The sequence below is a fragment of the Plecotus auritus genome (assembly GCF_963455305.1).
Source record: "Plecotus auritus genome assembly, chromosome: 6".
NCBI classification, from domain to species: domain Eukaryota; kingdom Metazoa; phylum Chordata; class Mammalia; order Chiroptera; family Vespertilionidae; genus Plecotus; species Plecotus auritus.
Genome location: NC_137773.1, coordinates 178,336,697 through 178,361,593, shown reverse-complemented (window position 1 = coordinate 178,361,593; position 24,897 = coordinate 178,336,697). Strand labels below are relative to the sequence as shown.

The 24,897-nt window shown below is 46.0% G+C and overlaps 1 protein-coding gene across 17 annotated transcripts in view; it reads right to left on the bottom strand.

Moving 5' to 3' along the window:
- Positions 1-24,897, bottom strand: part of MAP4 (microtubule associated protein 4) — a 120,256-nt gene that overhangs the window by 58,157 nt on the left and 37,202 nt on the right. For all 17 annotated transcript variants that reach the window (XM_080676131.1, XM_080676135.1, XM_080676134.1 and 14 more), the window contains exons 2-3: positions 18,646-18,887; positions 11,035-11,103 (exon numbers count right to left, since the gene is read on the bottom strand). In XM_080676131.1, coding sequence (XP_080532257.1) covers positions 11,035-11,103; positions 18,646-18,868 — 292 coding nt within the window. In that variant the 5' untranslated portion in view covers positions 18,869-18,887. The remainder of the gene's footprint in view (positions 1-11,034; positions 11,104-18,645; positions 18,888-24,897) is intronic.

Below are 24,897 nucleotides of genomic sequence, written 5' to 3'. Positions count from 1 at the left end.
CCACACTGATCACTGCATGATACGGTGCCAGGCCCACACTGATCACTGCAGCGATATGGTGCCAGGCTCACACTGATCACTGCAGCGATACGGTGCCAGGCCCACACTGATCACTGCAGCGGTACGGTGCCAGGCCCACACTGATCACTGCAGCGGTACGGTGCCAGGCTCACACTGATCACTGCAGCGGTACGGTGCCAGGCCCACACTGATCACTGCAGCGATACGGTGCCAGGCCCACACTGATCACTGCAGCGGTACGGTGCCAGGCCCACACTGATCGCTGCAGCGATACGGTGCCAGGCCCACACTGATCACTGTAGCGATACGGTGCCAGGCCCACACTGATCACTGCAGCGGTACGGTGCCAGGCCCACACTGATCGCTGCAGCGATATGGTGTCGAAGTCGGGAAGTGTGAAACCTCTAACTTTATTCGTTTTCAAGATTGTTTTGAAATTCCATATGAATTTTAGGGTAGATTTTCCTATTTCTACAAAAATGGTGGCTGGGATTTTGAGGAAAAGAAAATCATCTTTTGAAAAAGCACTTTAAATCTTCCTCCCCATAACGGACATTGCACTCTATTTTGAAAACTCCTGGAAGCTCACAGTTGTAGTAATCATTTGTAAACATCCTCTAATCCACACCCCAGAACTTTTCACAAGGAATCAATCCTTGAAGATAAAAGCACATAAAAGTTAGTTAGTCAAATTTCTCCTTTAAAACAGTAGAATGAAAGCCCTACAATACATGAGGCACAAATTAACTGAACTGTTGCCCCTGGTGGGGTGGCTCCATTGGTGGACTGTCATCCGTACACCAAAGGTTGTGGGTTCGATTCCCGGTCAGGGCACATTACCGAGGTTCCCAGTTCAGTCCTCCATCGGGGCAGGTATGGGAGGCAAAAGATCGATGTTTCTCTCTCACATCAATGTCTCTCTCTATATATATTGTATTTATATGTAACTTATGGAATTACAAAAAGATTAAAAACAAACAAACATTTCCTCTGGTGAGGATTATATAAAGAAAAAACTTAACTGAGAAACAGATAATTCAACAATGACTGTTGGAGGCTTCGATACCCCACTTTCAAGAATAAACAGAACAACTAGACAGAGTGCCAACAGGGAAAAGAAGGCGTGAATAACACTATAAAAGACATTTTAAAGAAAACTCCACTCAACAACAGCAGAATAAACATTTTTCTCAAGTATACATGGAACATTCTCCAGGACAGACCATATGTGAGGCCCTAAAACAATCCTTTAAAAGGATTTAAATCACACAAAATTTGTTCTGCAACCATAATGAAATAACATTAGAAAATGACAACAGGAAGTAGTTTGGAAAATTCACAAATATGTAGAAATTGACAGCAGACTCTTAAACTACCAATAGGCAAAGAAGTCACAAAGAAAATTAGAAAATATTTTGAGATGAATGAAAATGAAAACGTAACACACCAAAACGTACAAGATGCAGCTCACGTAGTGCTTAGAGGGAAATTTATAGCTGTAAACACCTACATCCAACGTGGGGGAAATCACAAATCAATGACGTAACCTTCTACCTTAAGAAACCGGAGCAGGAAGAGCAAACGTAAACCTAAAGCGAATGCAGATTAGAGGGAAATAGAGAAAACACAACAAAACTGTAAGTTGGTTCTTTGAAAAGTTCAACAAAATGGACCAAGTGTATCGAGACTGATTAAGAGAAATGACTTAAATTACTATGTTCAGAAGTAAAAGAGGAGGCATCAACACCAACCTTACAGCAATGAAATGGCCTGTAAGGGGATCGTAAGAAGATCCCCCGTGACATGACATGACGTGGTAGAAAACGCATCAAGGCTTATCAGACTAGGTCCAACTCTGAGCTCCATTATTAACCTAACTTTAACTTCTTCAAATGAAAAATGGATATACTGAAAATTCATGCACTTGTGGGGGGTGGAAGGGGGTCCTCAGCCCGGCCTGCACCCTCTCGCAGTCCAGGACCCCTCAGGGGATGTCCACCTGCCAGCTTAGGCCCGCTCCCTGGGGGGTGGAGCCTAAGCTGGCAGTCAGACATCCCTCTGGCAGCCCGTGAGCCCTTGGGAGATATCCGACTAACAGCTTAGGCCCACTCCCTGTGAGGAGCAGGCCTAAGCCATCAGTCGGACATCCTTAGCGCTCCACAGAGGCAGGAGAGGCTCCCGCCACCGCCGCTGTGCTGGCCAGCCACGAGCTGGCTTCTGACTGAGCAGCGCTCCCCCTGGGAGAGTGCACTGACCCCCAGGGGCAGCTCCTGCATTGAGCATCTGCCCCTGGTGGTCAGTGCGTGTCATAGCGACCGGTCGTTCCACCATTAGGGCCAATTTGCATATTACCCTTTTATTATATAGGACGCCAACTTATGGGTTAGCTGTAAATGCTGCTCAGACATTCCAACATTACAGATATATTTTCTGTTAATATTTCACATTTTTGGTGCCTTACATTTATTCTAATGCTAAATTGAATGCATTGTATCTTATGATGACAGTTTGAAACACCCAGAACATCTTCTGTTTCAGGACATTCTAACAAAGCAGTTTTAGTTTTACTGCTGGTCTGACCTGAGGGATTGGTATCCCCTCACACCCAGAACAGTTATCCTAACAAGCCCCTGCTCGATCTCCATGGAAACCACCAGGGACCCTGCCATTTGCGGCACTCAGTGTACTGCAGGCTAGCCCCACACAGTGGAAATCACAGTAACTTGCCCCAGGGTCGCACAGAAGTTTATTCCACAAGTAATTTGTGATTAAGTGCTGGTGAGCCTTCATTGTAATGGAAACAGCACCAATATACAACTGAGATCAATCCAGATTTATACATGCCTCAGAAATTAAAATAATGCTGTGTCCCACCAGCCCAGCCCAAAATAGGATTCTCACCTCCCAGCTCCACCATATGAATCAACGGTAGCCAGATTTCATCTCACTTTCAGCAAAATAAAGGTACTAATAACATCCAAGAATTGTCTCCATCTTCTAAGAAAATCAGTGATTGTGAATAATTGTACTTTAAACATAAGAATAGGTTATTAAGCTCTTAATAAAAGGAAACAGAATATTAAATTGAGCTGTCTTAATAAAAAGAAATGTCTAGCAACTAAAAAACTTCTATCATCCAAATTACCTCAGGCATAGAATCTTTTCAATGTCTTAATTCAGTCAACAGATTGCATTTGCAAATCTATCTACTGCTATAAAGAAACACTAACGCAGAATGACTAGGCCAGTGGTCAGCAAACTCATTAGTCAACAGAGCCAAATATCAACAGCACAACGATTGAAATTTCTTTTGACAGCCAAATTTTTTAAACTTAAACTTCTTCTAATGCCACTTCTTCAAAATAGACTCACCCAGGCTGTGATATTTTGTGGAAGAGCCACACTCAAGGGGCCAAAGAGCCGCATGTGGCTTGTGAGCCACAGTTTGCCGACCACGGGACTAGGGAATTGGGCATTCCACAGAATTCTTCCCAGATCCAGTATACTATATTATCAAATAACTAGAGGCCTGGTGCACGAAATTCATGCACTTGCGGGGTGGGGTGGGGTCCTTCAGTCCGGATTGCAAGAGGGTGCAGGCCAGGCTGAGGGACCCCACTGATGCATGATCGGGGCGAGGGAGGGATGCAGGGGGTTGGCCAGCTGGGGAGGGACCGTGGGAGGGCTCCAGGGCGTGTCCGGCCTGTCTCACTCAGTCCTGATCGGCCGGACCCCAGCAGCAAGCTAACCTACCGGTTGGAGAGTCTGCCCCCTGGTGGTCAGTGCACATCATAGCAAGCAGTTGAGCGGCCTTAGCATATCATTAGCATATTACACTTTGATTGGTTGAACAAATGACTGGACACTTAGCAAATTAGGCTTTTATTATATAGGATTAGTGGCCCAGTGCACAAATCCATGCACATGAAAAGGAAATTAATTAGAAGAAATATTTTAATATCGCTATTCGCCTTTTCTCTATAGTAGAAGTGTCAACCAAATTCACGATCGACAATGACAGATGGAAACACACGCGTGCAACTGGCGCCAGCGAGAGCTTTATATATATAGATAAACTTGCTTATTTACTAGTAGACCTGCTTTCTGATTTAGCTAAACTTTTCCCAGCCCAGTGAAGCACCCCAACTTCTCTTTTAGGTAATTGTCAGTAACACAGCAGTAAATATCAACACACAGCTTATTATAGATCACGCAGGGAGAACAAAGGGTAAAATATTTAACTGCAGCAGTGTTTGACTATATTCTGCGCAGTGAGAAAACCTGAAGTCAGTTTCAAGGTCCATCATTTCTTACTTCTTTTCAGTCGGGTCAAGTTTCTAAACTTTCTAAATCTCCGTTTTCCAGCTAATGAAAAGAAAATAGGATTCTACTGAGTCTCCTACCTACCTTCTCCAGGACTTCCGTGAGGATCAAATGAGACGAGGCAGGGAAAACGCTTCACAGACATTTGGTTAAAGTATAAAATGTCTGCACCTGGCTGTAAAGCAAGTCGTGTTCCTGGGCTGAAGAAACTCCAAGGAGGCTAGTCGCTAGGGAGAGGAAGCCGGGCTTTGCTACGTGATGTCATTACCCGGCGCTCACAGTGACGTTTCCAGGCTGGGCTGGGCTGTGGGCTGCATTTTGTGCCATGGGGGCTCGGCAGCGTCGGCTGCGATTTGGTGGGGTGTCACTCTGGGGTGGTGGCGGGGCCTGTGCCTCACTTGGGAGAAGCTGAGTATTACTTTGTGGGTGCCAGGTCCCCGGTGCCATTTCTCTGTAAATGGCCAGAGCGCATCACGGCAGCTCCTGCATAGAGCGTCTGCCCCCGGTGGTCAGTGCGCGTCATAGCAACTGGTCGGACAGTCGGACACTTAGCATATTAGCCTTTTATATATATAAATAATGTTACAAAATTAAAATGCTATTGAATGTAAAAGTTTATTTAATAATTCAGAAAGACTGTGAACATGAATTTTAATTGGACTACACCAAAGATAGATGTAGTATTAGAAAATATCTAACAATAGCCTGGCAAGTATAGCTCAGTGGTTGAGTGTGTCATGGTTCGATGCCCAGGTTGCAGGCCTGATCCCCAGTGGGGGGCATGCTGAAGGCAGCCAATCAATGATTCCCTCTCATCACTGATGCTTCTATCTCTCCCTCTCCCTTCCTCTCCGAAAACAATAAAAATGTATTTTTTAAAAAAGAAAATATCTACCCATAATGGATAGCCATGACACTGTCCTTTTGAATAGCTGCACATTGCTATTCTGCCAACTGTCTTTCTCACCAGATGCTATAAAATATCAAGTAGTCATTTGGACTTAACGCGTACAGATTTTGGAAAGAAGAGTTACTCTGAGAATCAAAAGCGGCAATGTAGGTGACAGTAGAAAGCCCGTGCAATATGGGTTGTTAGGAGTGGGGTTAGTAGCTTTGTTAGACTGAGCACTCACGCCTCAAGGATCTTTATTTACCAAACTCACGTCTTAGTCACATTACACTTCAATCTTTAGACCCCAACCAAATTCCAGTCTGTAAGATGTTAATGTAAGATGTTTATTAGTGTAATTTAATTAGCACAATGATTACATTAAAATGTTCCAATGTACAAACTGCTGAAGTCTAAAATCACAAAAAATATAAACTTAGGTGCATAAACAAAGGTATAAAAATCTTTAAAAACAAAGGTCTACATCTTCAACATTAGGCAAGAGGAGAGAGGAGAGAAGAGAGAGGAGAGAGGAGAAAAGAGAAGAGAAGAGAGGAGAAGGGAGAGGTTGATTTGATTACATATAAGATACAGCACATTTCAACAGAGCAATTCTAACCAGCCTGGTCATCTCAGCAGGGCAATATTGGGCCACTCAGGTATAACCATCATGGCAACACAGCATTTCATTACAGGACTGGCTACTTCATATAAAGCTGCATGTAAAACATCAAACGTATTTCTTTCAAAATGAAACATCCAAGTGCAACAGACTGAGCTAATAATGTATAAATTTTAGCAGGCTGTTAGTAGAAATTTTCAATTTCATACATTAAAAAAACACTCTTAGATAAAAATAAATTTCAAACAAAACAAACACGAACAAGATGGAAATAGAAGTGGACTAAAAAAAAAAATAGATAGATAGATAGATAGATAGATAAAAGTGGACTAAAAAATAAATAAATAAATAGATAAAAGTAGACTAAATCAACATCAACAATGGCGTGGGTGTGCCTCTGACCATGGCCACAGCAGGGTTCACCCAGCCTTCCCCACCCACCTGTCATTCACATGCACTGCAGAGACTGGTTAGAAGCGACAGAAAGATGCCATACCTTTAAAAAGTTAGCACTACCCGTTGTAAAAAGGTCCCTAACCAAAAACCCCCACCAGGAAACAAATGGCCACACCTCAAAGGGAAAGAGCTGTGTTTTAGCTCATGGTGTGGCTCCCCTGGTAACAGTTTCCATATGTGATCAACTGCTTAGAAGTCAGCATAAAACTCCTCCCTCTGTGTCTTCTCACCAGAACCCCTGGAAGAAACTCCTGGCAGAGCAACCCCCACGTGCCCAGAGCCCTGCGCCCAGAAGAGGGGTGCTTCCTAAGTCCCAGGAGTCGGTGCAGGGACTCAGTGTAAACTTCGGTAATGTTCTGATTTTACCTTCCCACAGGCAGCTCTGTGTAAGATCTAAACTACGTACATCTCAAACTCTTCCGCAGGACACAGTAACAATTATTTATTTTAACTGAAATAATCAGTAGCTTAGTGATTATAAAAACATGCACAGTCTGTAAGAGGATAAAAAAATGTAAAAAGTGCCCTAGCCAGGTTTCTCAGTGGTTAGAGCATCTGCCTACAGACCAAAGGGCCGCGGGTTCGATTCCCGGTCAAGGGCACATACTTCGCCAGCCCCAGTTAAGGGTGCGCACGGGAGGCAACCAACAGAAGTACCTATCTCACATCAACGTTTCTCTCCATCTCTCTCCCTCCTCCCTCCCTCCCACTCTCCCTAGAAAACAATGGAAAAAATATCATCGGGTAAGAATTAACAAAAAAATAATTTTAAAAGTATTTCACATTTCAGATCTTAAACCAGAATTCCTCTAAGATTCCAAAACATGGCCCATGTTTTATATTCTATTTCTAAAGATCCAATAACAGCTTATCATTTGAAAGGTTCCATAGTACTTATCCCAAATGCTTCCAGAATTTTTAGCTATTCGTCTGAAAATATGAGAAACGGAAATAAGGAAGCCCCATCAGACAATCCTCGGAATGTGGGAAAACAGATGCTAACGTTCGTGGGGAAGGACTTGACATACGGGGCCTCACATGACCCCAAGCCTGGAACGCTGCACAGAGCACCTCCCGAGCGCAAAGGGTGCTCACCCCGACTAGAGACCGAGTCCACTCAGACAACCACTTCATGAGGAACCGGACAAACGGCTGGCCTGCACGGTGTTCCCAGTCAGTTCGCCTGTGTGGTTACAGGGAAGTTGTTTTCTATCGGTACCAACAGCCAGTATTCTGACAATACTGGGTTCCATTTCCTTAACTTCTCATAGTTCAAGATCATGTGAAGAAAGTACTTTGCTTATAAAATTCCACACACAATAATAAGGTTGTTAATTTTCAGGAGAATCTAAACCTAGACAAATAGGTAATTTCATAATGGAGACCATTTTGGCCCAACTTGCAACTAACAAAGGCCAATTTAATTTGAGGAAATACTTTTCGAAGTTTCATCAGAGCTGCTCTGTTAGAAAACTTTAAATTAAATAGCAGTCATCACTCAGCTCTTAGCAAGGGCGAGAGAAACTCGGGTGCCTAAGAGAATCCCCTTCCTAGAAGCCAGCTCACGGAGGGAGAGAGCAAGGGGAGGAGAGGGGGGTCCCTGCCATCCGGTGGACTCAAGCCCTTTCGAAAGCTCGCGTTCTCCTCTGTGTTACCATATCCTGATTCGGGTGGGAGATCTGAAAACCCAATGAAAAACGCCAACTAAAGCCCTAACTGGTTTGGCTCAGTGGATAGAGCGTCGGCCTGCGGACTGAAGGGTCCCAGGTTCGACTCCGGTCAAGGGCATGTACCTTGGTTGCGGGCACATCCCCAGTTGGGGGTGTGCAGGAGGCAGCTGATTGATGTTTCTCTCTCATCGATGTTTCTAACTCTCTATCCCTCTCCCTTCCTCTCTGTAAAAAATCAATAAAATATATTTTAAAAAAGAAAAAACAAAAGAAAAACGCCAACTAAAAATGTTTAAAGAAAAGAAAAATGTGAGAGCGAATTAAATGACAAAATCAACTTAAAAAGAGAACAAGAAATGAGAAACATTCGGTGACCCTTATAAAAAGACCACAATTAAAGACTCCATCTTGTACTTGGCGTTCACGGGGGAGGAGGCTCCAGCGAGCCCTCAGAGGACAAGAGAAGCAGGTGGCTGCTCAGCATCAGCAGAAAGAGGCCCCGAAGAACCACCCTCCGCTTCTTCTCTACGTGTCCAGGGAGGGAAAGCAAAGCTCTGCAATGCTGCAGGTGTTAGCAGAGTGACGGTGCTTAGGAAAGGCCACTGGTCTGGTGGTGCCGCAGCCCCAGTGCTGAGAGACACTAGGCTTCTAGGAGGAGAACAGAAAGGGAGGAAGGAGGGGGGGAGGGGCAGAAAAGCACAGGTCATTAGTCAACAGCAAGTTCAACTTAGCAAGAGGCTCACACCCCCATCCTACGCCACCAGCGGGCTGTGCTCCCGCAGGACGGGAGAGGACATTCTGAAGGAGGCAGAAAGGGGAGTTCTCAAAATGGCTCCAGTTAGCGGTGGCCAGATTAGAATGCAGTCACACGTGCTCCAAACACATGCATCTTCGTTCCCTCCTGCTCGTTCCCACCCCCAACAAAACACCGCTTTTCAGTAAAGCGTCTGCTCTGATACGGTCAAGCGTCCGGTTCAGAAGGCAAACCCCTCCCAGTGTGCGAGCTGAACTCCCGAAGGAAGCAGGAGGACCTGCTCTCATCACCTCACTGGCGAGTGCACAGCCAGCAGGTTCTGCTCTGCAACCAGGGAACCAGACGTCTTGGGACAGGAAGGCCTGTACGCTCCCCGTGTCTGTTTGCTGCCTGTAAGACTTGGCAGTGGGGAGCAACTGCCACATACCGTGCCATCGCCCCTGACACCCTGCTGGAGAAGACACCTCTAGCTGGGACAGCTCCCCCTTCCCGGTGAAAATGGCATCCCCTCTCCCACAAGCTCATCCCCGCACACTGTCTCCTGGTTGAGGAAAGTGACATTTACTCGTGTTTAAAGTTCATGTTCAAGCTGCTTCTTTAATCACAAATGTTTTCTGAGAACGAGATTACACAGATGACTCTGTTTCCAAAGCCGCACAGAGACTGTCAGAACCACACATAACGACGATTATCAAAGAAACAAAAATTTCATTTCACAAAACTACGGTGGCCCTTCGGGTCGCTTATTGCTTTTAAGGTGAAGAGTTCCTAATTCATGAATTGCTAATAAGGATGCTAATGTCACTGATAAACGAACAGTCACAACAAGCAGAACCTCGTCATGGATAAACCTGAGGAACCAAGACAGATGCCAGCCTCTCGGGGCCACAGAACGAGGACACCCTGGAGCAGAGCGGCTGCCGGAGGACGCCCTGGAGCAGAGGAGCTGCTGGAGGACGCCCTGGAGCAGAGCGGCTGCTGGAGGACGCCCTGGAGCAGAGCGGCTGCTGGAGGACGCCCTGGAGCAGAGCGGCTGCTGGAGGACGCCCTGGAGCAGAGCGGCTGCCGGAGGACGCCCTGGAGCAGAGCGGCTGCTGGAGGACGCCCTGGAGCAGAGCGGCTGCTGGAGGACGCCCTGGAGCAGAGCGGCTGCTGGAGGACGCCCTGGAGCAGAGCGGCTGCTGGAGGACGCCCTGGAGCAGTGCGGCTGCTGGAGGACGCCCTGGAGCAGAGCGGCTGCTGGAGGACGCCCTGGAGCAGAGCGGCTGCTGGAGGACGCCCTGGAGCAGAGCGGCTGCTGGAGGACGCCCTGGAGCAGAGCGGCTGCTGGAGGACGCCCTGGAGCAGAGCGGCTGCTGGAGGACGCCCTGGAGCAGAGCGGCTGCTGGAGGACGCCCTGGAGCAGTGCGGCTGCGGCCAGGCTTCCTGGGAGCGTCACCCTGAGCCTGCAGGGCCTGAGGGGGAGGCTCTCGAGGCTGAGGGCTGCGTCCAGGAGGAGAACCATGGCCAGGCCCCGCTCGTGTTCGCCCACACGGACATGGGAACCCAACGTCGGCCCCGCCGTGAGGAGCACACACGGCGACAGAGAAGACTGTTTGTTTGGGCCAAAGTCCAGCCTGAGCACAACTGCAAGCGAAAGTAGTGGGTCAGAACCACCCAGCTGCCTTCCCACAGCTCCCCAGGAGCAGGACCGGGCTCACCCCGGGGCGCGGGCTGCTGCTGTGAGGACTCCGCTCCCTACAGATTCTCTGGGGCAGGGACGGGCTGCCTCTGAGGTGGAGCCACAGGCCCTCAGTGCTGGCTGACAGACAGCCAAGCCTCGTCACAGGCTCCGAGCGAAAGTCAGAGGCCGATTTCAAAGTGAACAGTTAAGGGGAAAGTAAAGAAAAGCAGACTGAGGGCAAAAGAGAGGAGAAAAGAACTTTAATCTGCGGCTCACAGGCTCCCTACGCGGAGCCATGGCAGACTGAGTGCAGTGTGTTCGGGGAGAGACCTGCCTGCAGAGCTGGCGGGACCGGAGGCCTCATCTCCATGACGACTATTCTGCCTCCATAAGCATGTTTTTAAGGCCGATCAGTCCTTGTTTGGTACAACGACAACAAACGTTCAAAGAATATATTGCAAAGGACAGCCACTCTCCCCTTCCCACTGCTGGAGCTGTTACGTGAAGGATGCCCTGGTTTAACCACATCCAACCAGAACCAGCACACCCTAACACAGAACCATCCCCAGGCCTCCTGTCCCCTCCTCAGCAGCTCCCCCAGGGTGCACTGTGACTGGGGACCCCGGAACCACTCACCTGCAGTGCCCTCCCCTTCAGTGCCATGGTCACCGTTGGCCAGCACGGCTGCTTTGGGAGACGGAGTGCCTGCAACCAGCACAAAGAAGAGTCACCATGTGAGAATGAAGCATGGAAATCAAATCGAGCTGCTGTCTAACTGGCTGGCAGAGTTTGTGTCACAGCATTAGCTTACAGCAGATAAAAGTCAGTCCAAAATTTAAAGATCCCAGGGAAGGAAACCTAGAACAGAACGGACTGCCATTCATTCCCACAGCCCCAAACTGTTTTGAGCACCCCCAGTGGGGGAGGCACTTCCTAACAGCAAGCCGCGTTCTTTTCTGTTCTGTAAACTGCCAGAGAGACTGCCTTCCTCCTTCCGGCTCCCACACACACAGACCTGAAGCATGTGCCCTGAGACGCAGTCTTGCCCTGTGCGTGGGCCCTGTACTTCCCTCCCTTCCCAAGACAGGGTTCCGTTCTCTCCCTGGAGCTGCAATCAGATCTCACCTCACGCCCTCACCCCTCACGTCTCACAAGTCTTTGTTCGCCCCTCGCTTCTGGCACTTGATCATCTTCCCTAACGAACTGTAAACTCCTTACGGTCCTAATTTGGGGTTCCTTTTTTTCCTCTGTAGCGATATAGTGTTCTCAATAAGCATTTGCTTAAAGAATGAATGAGCCCTAGCTGGTCTGGCTCAGTGGATAGAGCATTGGCCTGTGGGTTGAACGGTCCCAGGTTCGAGTCCGGTCAAGGGCACATGCCTGGTTGCGGGCTTGATCCCCAGTAGGGGACGTGCTGGAGGCAGCTGGTCAATGATTCTTTCTCATCATTGATGTTTCTATCTCTTCCTCTCCCTTCCTCTCTGAAATCAATTTTTAAAAAAAAGTAAAAAAAGGATGAATGAATTGGAATAAACTGGTTGCCAGTGGTATGAGGGTGGCAGAACAGGAGATAAGAGGGAGAGTGCAAGTCAAGAAACACCCGAGTTAATCTAAAATTTCTGAAAATGAAACCAAATATTAGAGGTCATACTTTTGAAAATACTTTAATTTTCGATTTCTTCACAAACAGTTAAATTTGTTTTTATAATCAGGGGAACAAAGCTATTAACAAGATTTCAGACGAGATCAACACCAAGAGACCACGAGTCATGTGCTATTTCTTTGTTTTCAGAACCAGAGACTCGCCCTAATGGGGAGGCAGGAAGACGGATGTGCTTCCCGGGCCAGGCCAGCATAAAGAGGTCCGCCCCATTTCCAGTTCAGAAATGTGCTGGTAAGAAACAATGTTCTCCAGGCCCAGGTAGAATCTGTGCCTAAGGAGAATAGAAGCTTTTAGGTGAAGGAAAAGGGTGGGGGAGACACAGAAAATAGCTGGGTTAGGATGGTAGTTTACAGGTAGGTAGTTTATATCTTTGGTATCTTTACCCTGTGCAACTCAATTTCTCAGCTGCAGAAGAACCTGACCAATTAACCTCTTTAAGAAATGCCTGCTTTTCTTTTATTTTTAACTGATTTTTAGAGAAAGACATAGAGACAGAGAGAAAGATGGAGGGACAGAAAAACATCGCCGTCAGTGAGAAACACTGATTGGTTGCCTCCTGCACGCGCCCAGGGATTGAACCCGAAACCTGGGTATGTGTCCTGACTGGGAATTGAACCCGCCACCTTTTGGAGAATGAGATGACACTCCAACCAACTGAGGCACACTGGCCAGGGCTCTGCTTTTCTTTTAGACTAGAGTACCGTAATTATGAACTACTAGAGGCCCAGTGCACGAAATTCGTGCACAGGGGGAGGGGTGTCCCTCAGCCCAGCCTGCACCCTCTTCAATCTGGGACCCACCGGGATCAGGCCTAAATGGGCGGTCGGACATCCCTCACACAATCCAGGACTGCTGGCTCCCAACCACTCGCCTGCCTCTGCCTGATTGCTCTTAACCGCTTCTGCCTGCCAGCCTGATCACCCCCTAACCACTCCCCTGCCGGCCTGATCACCCCCTAACCACTCCCCTGCCAGCCTGATCACCCCCTAACCACTCCCCTGCCGGCCTGATCACCCCCTAACCACTCCCCTGCCGGCCTGATCACCCCTAACCACTCCCCTGCCGGCCTGATCACCCCCTAACCACTCCCCTGCCGGCCTGATCACCCCCTAACCACTCCCCTGCTAGCCTGATCGAAGCCTAACTGCTCCCTGGCTGGCCCGATTGCCCACAACTGCCCTCCCCTGCAGGCCATCTTGTGTCCACATGGGGGCAGCCATCTTGTGTGTTGGAGTGACGGTCAATTTGCATATTACTCTTTTATTAGATAGGGTAACTCTTGGTACTATTTCTTTTTCTTTTCCCAAAAGAAATTAGTTAAGAGATATATTTTCAAATAAAAATTTTAAAGACATTATTTTTACAAAAATATCACGCTGCCCAGCCCGTGTGGCTCAGCAGTTGAGCGTCGACCCAGGAACCAAGAGGTCATGGGTTCGATTTCCTGGTCAGGGCACATGCCAGGGAGGCACTCTACCCCCAGTAGGGGGCATATAGGAGGCAGCTGAACAATGATGATTTCTCTCTCATCTCATCGATGTTTCTCTATCCCTCTCCCTTCCTCTCTCTCTGAAAATCAATGAAAACATAATTTTTTTAAAAATATCATGCTGATTCTTTTTTTTTTTTTTTTAAATATATTTTATTGATATTTTACAGAGAGGAAGGGAGAGGGATAGAGAGCTAGAAACATCGATGAGAGAGAAACATCGATCAGCCGCCTCCTGCACACCTCCCACTGGGGACGTGCCCGCAACCAAGGTACATGCCCTTGACCGGAATCGAACCCGGGACCCTTCAGTCCACAGGCCGACGCTCTATCCACTGAGCCAAACCGGTTTCGGCTCATGCTGATTCTTTATGAAATTCCTTCCTTTCAGTTTCTCAGGCCCAACCCCTTGGACTCATCGTGGACAAGAAACAGGTCCTGTGCCCTAAAAGGAAGTGCTGGTGGCAGGGCATCAGTGCAAGTCAAACGGGAGTGGGTTCAAAAGAGAATGAGGAAAGGGATTGCGAGAGAGCGTTTTCAGAGATCAGTGAGTTGATGAGATGCACATGGGGTTGAGACAGCATTCTTTCAATGAGGGAAAAGATTATGTATGTTTAATGCTGGTGAACGACCCAGTGAAGAGAGAGGCGCTGATGATGCAGAAGACAGAGAGATCGTTGCTGTAAGCAGTGCTCTTGAGTGCGAGTACAAGCAGTTCACCCATCACAGTGAGAGCCCGCAGAGTGAAGGGCGAAGATGAAGGTGGGCTCGGAGAGGATGGGGGAGGGTAAGGACGTGCTCTTCGGGCTGAGACTACCGATTCTCTTTTCTCAAGGTCAACAGAAACTGTGAACGGGGAGCAAGCACTGGAGGTTTGAACAGAGAGGAGAAGATGTGGAGTAGTTGTCTAGAAAACTGGAAGACTAAAAATGCCTATGAATTCATAGCAGAGTCCTCAAGTTCATGTTCTTTATGTAAATAAAATAAGATTGTTACATTTCCTGGACATAATATTTGTATGTCTAATAATAAGTGAATCTTTAGTTTTGAAAAACATTATCTATGAGACATTAAACCAAGCAGAAAGTATGCATGAAGCTAGTATGGTTTCACAGAAAGAATATAAGTTTAAAGTCAGAAAATCTGGGCACAGGTTATGATTCTGTCACTATTAACTAAATGATCAATTGCAAATCCTTCGTGCTTTCTAAGCCTTAACAGCCTCAACTGGAAAATGGAACAATATCTACCGCCCATGGTTATCATGAGGACTAAGTGCAGTGATACTGGAGGCAGTACTGTGTCAATTGTTAAGTAAATGTAATCAGCTATTATTATTCTCACTAGAGGCCCAGTGCACAAAATTCGTGCAGGGGGGCGGGGGAGAGTCCCTCAGCCTGGCCTGCATCCTCTCCAATCCGGGACCCCTCAGGGGATGTCCAACTGCCTCTCGCAATCCGGGACCGCTGGCTCCTAACCGCTCGCCCCTAATCCCTCTGCCTTCCTGCCTGATCACCCCTAACTGCTCCCCTACTGGCCTGATCATCCCTAACCGCCTCTGCCTCGCCCCGTACCTGGGACCCAGGATTCCCTCCTCTGGCTGGTTGCAGGCATCTGGGACCCAGGCTTCCCTCCCTCTGGCCGGTCGCTGGCACCCAGGACCCCGGCCGGCTTCACCCGGGCAGGCCACAGCCGAGGGGACCGTGGGGCGGGTGGCTTGTCCCTCTCCCAGGCCACAGCCTGGCTGGTCCCCATTCCTCTATCCCCAGTGTTGAGTGTCTGAGCCTTTATGGCGTGATGGCATAATGACCATTTGCATATCAGCTCTTTATTATATAGGATTGTTAATAACTGCAGATTGACTGACTATAGATTGGTTAAACTATAGCCCAACTATAGATAACTACAGATTCAATCACTAAATTATAAAGTAACCTTGTGAAAACCCTGAAATTTACTTTTGCCTTATATAAAAATCTAACATAAATGACATTACTAGACTAGGCCATAATTGTGATACTAATATACAAGCAACTTATCAGAATAAAATGAAATAGCAGCAAAACAGGGGTTACAAGAAAATGGAAAATAAAAGAGAGACTGAGATTCTACCATGCACACATCTAATGCTCTAAAACTCTAAACTCAGGAGAGAAGAACGGAAACCACCCTGCAACATAAAAGCATTAGGTTTTAGTGAAGAAAAAGGCTTGCACGCTTCCCTGCAGACGAGACTTGCTGGCCTCATCACTGGGATGCTGGCATTACTGGCAAGTCCTAATTCAAAAGATGCTCTCCTGCCTTTTTTCACGGATCTCCCCAGAGGGACTCCCATTTCATGAAATGAAAACTCTCTCAGCGAAACACATACAGCGCTGACAACACACGTTGTTTTTTTTAACTTATCGCGTGCTCTGAGATAGAAGAATATTCTAATTTACTTGTTTTTTTAAATCTCTTTTTCCACGAGAGATTTCAGAGTGCCACAGCTGGCAAACCAATTTGGCAGAGAAGAGAAGCAGCAACGTGCTGAGAGGTCATGTGTGCTGTGAGGAAGAGAGCATGTGGCTTGGGCAGAACGGGAAAGATTCAGCATGGTCCCAATGCAAGGGCACCTTCTTGTGCAAGTGAGGCCTGTGCCAATCTCGCCCTCTGGTGGCCAACTAAAGTGGGTTGTGATGCTCTGCAACAGAAGGCTGAACAAGAAGAAATTCTGCAGCACCCAGTTGTCATCCTTTCTACGACTGACGCGAACCCGTTCTCCTGGGTCAAGTTTCTCCATCTCGGACATGCATCCAAGTCACCAGCAATAGTTTGTTAAAATACAGATTGCTGAGTCCCATCCCCAGAGCTTCTCATTCCCCGTGGGCCTTAGAATTGCAACTTGAACAAGCTCCCAAGTAATACTGATCCTGCTGGTCCAAGGACCATACTTTGAGAACCACTATCTTAGATTAAAACGTTCTATAGAGCCCTAGCTGGTTTGGCTCAGTGAATAGAGCATTGGCCTGTTTGATTCCGGTCAAGGGCACATGCCTGGGTTGCGGGCTCAATCCCCAGTAGGGGGCGTGCAGGAGGCAGCCGATCAATGATTCTCTTTCATCATTGATGTTTCTATCTCTCTCTCTCCCTTCCTCTCTGAAATCAATAAAAAAATATAAAATAATAATAATGAACATTCTATAGAAATAATTTCTTAACCTCAAAAAACTTCCTGGAATGTTGGGGAGAAAGTATTCTCTCAATCTCACAAGTAGAATTATCTGAGCACCCATAGCATACAAAAATTAAGTGACTTGCTCACAAACTTGCCAACTATTTGTGTCTAAGGGCCAACAATGTGTTAGATGTTCATTCAAACATCTATGATGATGTTTTGAATGAACAATAGTCACAGACATGTTATTGCTTTGTTAGTCACATCTAAGACAAAGCATATGTCTTTTGTCTCCCTAGCCCAGAAAACAGAGGCATATAGAGTTGATTAGAGCTGATAATGAACACTTATTAGGAAGATAACATTTATGAAGAAAAAAATCAAGCACTAGTACTTATGTTCCAAAAAAGTATTTTGAGAATTGTTTCCCAAGGTGACAGGGAATTTTAGAAGTGGTTTGACATCAGTTTTACTTCCATATATTTAACTATTTAGACGTTTTGTGGTGGCAATGCTAAGATAACATACTTGTAGAAGCAAAACTAAATGGCGGAGCATAAGATGGGAAAGAGTGTACCGGTAGTATATCCTTCAGTTAATCCAAAAGCAGACAAAAAATAGGTGAATTAAGACAGATGAAAGAACTAGAAAGCAACTAGTAAAAATGATAGATTTAAGTCCAATAACCATATTAAATGTAAATTGTCTGAACACATCAATTAGAAGACAGGGCTCTTTAGACCAAAAAGCAAGACATGTCTATATTTTGTCTATAAGAAACCCACTTTTACTAAATATAAAAAGGAAATATGTTGAAAGTAAAAAGATGAAGACAGCTACATCCTGCAAACACTAATCAAAAGGAAGCGATGGTGGCTATATTAATATAAGACAAAAATAAGACTTCAGAACAATATTATCAGGAATAAAGAGGGATCATAAGAGGGTCAATCCATCCAGAAGACATAGTCTACGTGTATATGCCTATGACAGCAGATCTTCAAATACATCAAACAAAACTAACAGGACTGAAAGGAGAAAGAAACAAATCCACAAGATTACATGGAGGAAGTCTATCCAACATTAAAGAAAAAACATCAATTCTAAACAAACGATTTCAGAAAGTTTTCTAAGTCATTTTATGACGCCAGCATGACTTCAATTCTGAAACCGGACAGAAGCCTCACAAAAAAACAACATGCTCATACCCTACATGAACACAGATGCAAAAAATCCTCAAATATTAGCAAACCTGATCCAACACTATATAAAAGCAGCAAATCCCTCATAAAGCCTTTAATCATGTTTTAATCCAGGTCTGATATTACTCCCAGAGTCAAGTGGCATCTGATTCCATTCTAAATGAAGTCCTCATGTAAACACAAAATTTTATGTCTATAACTTTTCAAAGAAAAAGCACAGCAGCCAGTTTAATGTAGGAAATTAAGAGGAAGATTATACAGAAGTTGACACGCTACAGAAGAAACCTAGGGTTAAAAGTAACCTTAGGCCCAGCGGGCGTGGCTCAGTGGTTGAGCGTCGACCTACAAACCACAAGGTCACAGTTGGATTCCCCGTCAGGGCACAGGCCTGGGTTGTGGACTCGATCCCCAGTGTGGGGCCTGCAAAAAGCAGTCGATCAATGATTCTCCCTCATCATTGCTGTTTCTATTTCTCTTCCCCTCTCCCTTCCTCTATAAAATCAATAAAAACATGTATGTTTTTAAAAAGTAATCTACAGTATAATGAACAACAAGTCAATTAAAGCGTATGAACCTAGCTCCTTGGTTTCAAATAAAGAAGTTTAGGTTCAGGGCAAGTTACTGGCCTGTACTTAACAACTCGGTCCAGTGTCCTCAGGGTTTCCAAGACTGTAACCCAGAGCATAATCCCTCACCTACTTCCTGCACCACGTACCAGCGCGGCTTAATTACCTACCTTCAGCCTGGCTGGGATCTGGGCATGGTCTCTTCTTTGACTCCGAATTCCCAGTGTTCTCATCAACATCCAGGAGAGGAATGTAGTCTGTCTTCCCAACAGTTTCTCCCACGACATCGTCATAGGCCTCTGCCTCCAGTGTGGCGATGAAGTCCCTTTTAATCTCCCCCTCAATTTCTGGAGGAGGTTCTGTCAATGCATCTGCAAGACTGAGGTCAGCCATTCTGCAGCCCTGCAACGGCCTGGTGAAGAGGGAAAACGTTCACATGATGAGTTCTGCAAAGGGGGAAGCATTCCTAGAAACTCTGGTCGTTTTTAAACAACAAACAATATCCAAACCTCTAGATCTGAAAGGGCCGCCGCATTTACAAATTAGGAAATTAAAGCTCAGGAAATGGCTCAGCCAAGGCAAACACTTTCTTCTCACATCTCTGGGAAATAAGCAGAGCAGGTGCCATTCTGACCTCTTCATTGGTAAGAAACATGAAGTATATTTTAAAAATCAGTTTAGCCCTAACTGGTTTGGCTCAGTGGATAGAGCATCGGCCTGCAGACTGAAAGGTCCCAGGTTCGATTCCTGTCAAGGGCATGTAACTTGGTTGTGGGCACATCCCCAGTGGGAGGTGTGCAGGAGGCAGCTGATCGATGTTTCTCTCATTGATGTTTCTGACTCTCTATCCTTCTCCCTTCCTCTCTGTAAAAAATCAATAAAATATATATTTTAAATAAATAAATAAATAAATAAATAAATAAATAAATAAAATAAAATAAAAAATCAGTTTATCCTAGATTACAGCCATTGAGGATCAAATCAGGTCTTTTGATTTCCAGTCTTATAACCCTTTCAAATATTCCATATAACTTAATTTCCAAGTCATATCCCAGAATAATTCTTTAAAAAGAATAAACAGAGAGGTCAGATGAGATTAGATTCCCATTTTAAAAAGGTTTACTGCCCTAGCCAGTTTGGCTCAGTGGATAGAGCATCATCAGCCTGTGGCCTGAAGGGGTCCCAGGTTCGATTCCAGTCAAGGGCACATGCCCGGGTTGTGAGCTCGATCCCCAGTAGGGGGCATGCAGAAGGCAGCCGATCGAAGATTCTCTCTCATCATGGATGTTTCTATCTCTCTCTCCCTTTCCCTTCCTCTCTGAAATCAATTACATATATATATATATAATATAAATACATATATATGTATATAATTTTTAAAGGCTACATTACTATCAGGCAAATGAAGCCACCTTTCTTGACCAAACACTGTGAGTATGGGCCTCGTCCCGAGGTGAGCCCTGCTTCTCCATGAATCACTTGTGAATAGCTGTGTCCACACCAAGCCACACTTGGACCAGGCTGGCATGAAAAATACAGATGTGCCCCCGAATTACCCAAGAGAAGCAGTTCTCTGTGGTCATGTGCATTACCATCTTTACAGAACAGCAGGTTCTCAATTTTCAAACGTAACCTGAAATTAGGAAGTGTAATCTATTATAGGTGAAACTGTGAGTGAGCAGTCAAGGAAATACAGAAATAACGTAGTCAAAGAGCCAATGGGCCTATAATAAGTTAAACTCCAAGTACAGAAGGGTGGAGAGACGTATGAGCTTGAACGTACGTCAAGTAGCAATCTTCGCTGTCTGCCCAGAAATGTGTTCTTTCTCATCGGCCCTCATTCACACCAGTGCCCCAGAGGCACATGACGAAGTCTGGCCAATCAGAAGACAATGGTTAGAAAGGGCCCTTTCGTGACTACATCCGAGAAGGCCCACCCACGAGAGAGTCTCCTTTCTCAAGCCGAAGTGAGCAGCCTGCCAAGCTGCCTCCTGCCTCATGCAGTCAATCTATCTCTGCTGACTGAACAATCTCAACTAATAAACACAGTCTTCCCCCAACCTACATTTTTAAAAAAGACAAAATTTGCTGATTCAAGACACTTCAGGGTCAGGCTCTCCTTTCAAACTCTCCTCCACTGTCACCCTCCCTCCAACACCTCTCCTGTGGAAGAAGACATACACACAGCACCAAACAGTCACCCTCTCCTCATCTCTGCCCCACACACTCCCCGCCCACTTTCTCTTCCCTGTGACACATATGAAAGTCACCCTCTTTCCATCATCATTTCTTCTCAGTTCTCCGTAAGGCGAAGCTGTAAGACCAGGAATAATAAAATATGCACAAAGCAAAGGCATTCGCAGCATTCTAAAGGCAGAAGCCAGCCCATCTCCAGTTCCCAAACCCCACACCTCAGAGGGTTTGCTGAGTCTCAACGTTGTGGAAAGTGGAGGAGTGGAAGCGGAGATTGTAAGCTCAGTTCTAGACACGAAACAGAGCACAGAGGGGATAAGCCCCAAAGCAAGACTCACTTTTTAAAAGCCTGACAAATTCCGATGGTAAAGGGTTCCATAGAAAGTACTGCTTTTTTGCCCTGGCCGGTGCTGCTCAGTGTTAGAGCGTCAGCCCCCACACAAAAGGGTCCCGGGTTTGATTCCCGGTCAAGGGCATGTACCTGGGTTGCAGGTTCATCCCCGGCCTGGTTGGAGCACAAGCGGGAAGCAACCAATCAATGCGTCTCTCTCAACATCAATGTTTCTCTCTCCCCTCCCCATCCTTCCCTCTCTCCCTCCCACTCTCTCTAAAAATCAATGGAAAAATATCCTCGGGTGAGGATTAAGAACAACAGAAGTAATTGCTTTTTTCTTTCCTACCTATGGTAACCATCATTATCAGTTAGGCTATGAAACCTGTTATGAACCAGAAACAATAAAGAATGTCCATAATTAGTTTCATAATCAAAAGAGAATTTGAAAGGACACCTATACTATCTTTAACAACATACACTAAGAGCCAACTAGATTTATCTGTGCCAGAAATATATAACTATGACACTTACTTCACACAATCTACTCAAACTTTTTCTAACTTAGCACATGGGAAAGTCCAGAAAACCCAGCGACACATTTTAAACCTCACGTGTCTGAGTGCAGATTCTCAGAGAGCAGCTTTACCCACTGTGACCTTCCCTCCCCGTGCCCACCACCAGCACTTCCCAAACCGCTCCTGGGCCGGCATGCGGTCCTGGAGCACGAACAGCAGTTTAAACTCAGCCTAACGGGTAACACTGATGGAAATTAGTCGGGAGATGGGAAGGTCACTTGGCTCTGTGTGCATTTAGCCAACAAACAGCATCCACAGCTCAACAGTGTCGCCATTCTTCTCCTGTCACCAAATGTAAAGAGAAGTACGACTTCCACACACACACACACACACACACACACACACACACACACACACACAGACACCCACACACACAGCCACACACACAGACACACACACAGCCACACACACAGCCACACACACAGACACACCCACACCCACACACACAGCCACACACACACACACACACACACACACACACACACACACACAGACACCCCCACACACAGCCACACACACAGACACACCCACACCCACACACAGCCACACAATGTCTCCTACGGAAACTGACCCCGGAAAAGCAATGCTCGTGCTGTTGGAAGGGAAAGAACTGGTTCTTTAAAGGCCCGCTTTTCAGTGCATTGAAGAGATCGCCCATTGTGTAGTTCTTTCTAAAACGTGTACAGTGAATTCCGTTAGTGACATGCGGATTTGTTAAACTGGTTCTGCACGTATTCCAGAATTGACTTTGATAAATGCATGAACAAATTCATTCTCATACAGACTCATCTGAGATCACTTAATATTCATTTATGCATTAAAACGTTTAGGCATATAGTTGATGGACAAAAAGATGACACAACACAGTGTTAGTCTCAAATCTGAATGGTCAGATCCAAAAGTGAACCCTTGCGAATGAATAATTATCTACTTTTCAAAAATATCTCTTGCTATTTATACTATTTGTCTTTTATCCATACAGCTCATAAAGAAAGTTAACTTCAGATGGATGTGTTCATCGGAGGCAAGAAAAGAAAGCTGGGTACAGAAGTCTCTCTGCTTCGCTGAAGCACCATTTACTCGGACTCTCACTGTGGCTTTGAGTGAGTCACCTTCCGGGGCTGAGCTCCCTAATCGGTAAAATGAGAAAGTTTTGTCACTCGATTCCTGAGCTTGACCAGCCTATATAAGCTACTTAGAATTCCATTCCATCACTTACGTTAGAAATAAACAAACAAACTTCATATAGAGCCTCAATGTAAATGTAAACTCGCATTATTAAATCAGTATTTTCTATGTCAGGTACTCTCAATTATAACTGGGTTTAGGTTTACCAAAAAGCTTTTTAGCAAAAGGAAGACCAAAACTCATCAGTGCACAGGGCCCTGTCTGAGCAAACCTCACCAGCGGTTGAGAACCCCCGCCCAGTGCCAGCTGACACAAAGGAGACGGGACGCCGTTCTGCCAGAGGAGAGGCCCCTGTATTTAACCCACACCGCACCCAGAGAACAGTCTCAACAGAGCACCTCAGACATCTGTCCTCATTCTGACAGCGTGTCTGAAGTGAAGCTCTGGTGTCCTAGAGGGTTCGAAAACGGGTAAAGCAAGGCAATAGCAAAGGACGTGACACCATGATGCGGCACAGGAGGGAATTCTGGTCTGTTGACTGCCCCTCACTATTCATAGCTCTGGACTCACACGGCGCACATAAGAATACACAATGAGGTCACAAGCACCTTCTCGTGGCATGGTTTACTTTAGATCACAAATCAGAAGTAATTACTGAACTGACAACGTTTTCTAGGCCTGCAGAGATCAACCAGTGTTCACATCTGACTTACACACATTGCTCTCTCTTTCTGATGAAAAATCAGCCATCAAGTTTGCAAATGGCCTGCTGTCGCCTCTGTCCTCCCCCCCAAGATGCTGCTTGGAGTTAACGTGGAAGAAGAAAACGCGTGAAAAGGAAGAACAGAAGCCTTATTTCCATCAACATAAGCAGTCCCTGTTCCTAACACTATAGTATTTTTATTTTATTGTTACATTAGCCAAACTTCTACCAAGATTCGTTTGATAGCCAGCATTCTCTTTTAAAAAGTATAGAATCCTAATTCATAATTCAAAAAGGAGAAAGGATAGCCTGGCAGGTGTGGCTCAGGGGTTGAGCATCAACCTATGAACCAGGAGGTCAGGGTTCAATTCCTGGTCAGGGCACATGCCCTGGTGGCGGGCGTGATTCCCAGTGGGCGGGTTCAGGAGGCAGCCGATCAAAGATTCTCTCATCACTGATGTTTCTCTCCCTCCCTCTTTGAAATCAATAAAAATATACTTTAAAAAATAAAATAAATAAAAGGGAGAAAGGGTTAAATACAAAGACATTTCTTATCTAGTAGCTTTCCTCCTGATTCCAGAGATAAATTCCACAGAAAGTGTCTGAGTTTCTGGGTTAGTATGAAAAGGGAGAAAACTAATTTAGCAACACGGAATACTTCAGGGAACAAAGCCGATCTGGAAAAGATATCAAAGTTGGGAGGAGAGGGCAAGTCGGCCCTAGGAAGGAGGAAATAAATAAACTTTAAAAAGTAAAAAAAGGGAGGTAATACCATGGCCAAGGGCAAGTTTGACGTCTTTCAAAATACCGCCTCCTGACAATTTTTGAAGGAAAAAAGAAATGTTCTTCTCAATAACCTGGACTACGGTAGTTTAGAAATAAAATTTTCATTTATAGCATTATTATCGAAGGGAAACTTTGTATTCTGAGTTTCAAATAACCAATCCTATATAATAAAAGGCCAATATGCAAATTGACCAAACGGTGGAATGACCGGTCGCTGTGACACACACTGACCACCAGGGGGCAGACACTCAATGCAGGCACTGCCCCCTGGTGGTCAGTGCGCTCCCACAGGGGGAGCACCTCTCAGCCAGAAGCCAGAAGCCAGGCTCACGGCTGGCGAGTGCAGCGGCGGTGGCGGGAGCCTCTCCCCCTCCGGCAGTCAGACATCCCCCAAGGGCTCCAGGACTGTGAGAGGGCGCAGGCCAGGCTGAGCCCCGCCCCAGGGCATGAATTCTGTGCACCAGGCCTCTAGTTTAATAAATAAATGTTTAATAATAATTCTTAAAAGTAGGAGACTGCTCATAATGCTCACTTCAATTTTCTGTGATTATCTGTCCTGGTGGGTTTTTTTGGGGGGTGGGGGAGAAGGTTGAGTTATGGACAAGGCGCAGAACGGGAAAGATATGTGGGCTAATGTTTTCTTCTAATAAGCCCATGTATTTAACCCGGCACCCAGAGAACACTTTCAACGTAGCACCTCCGA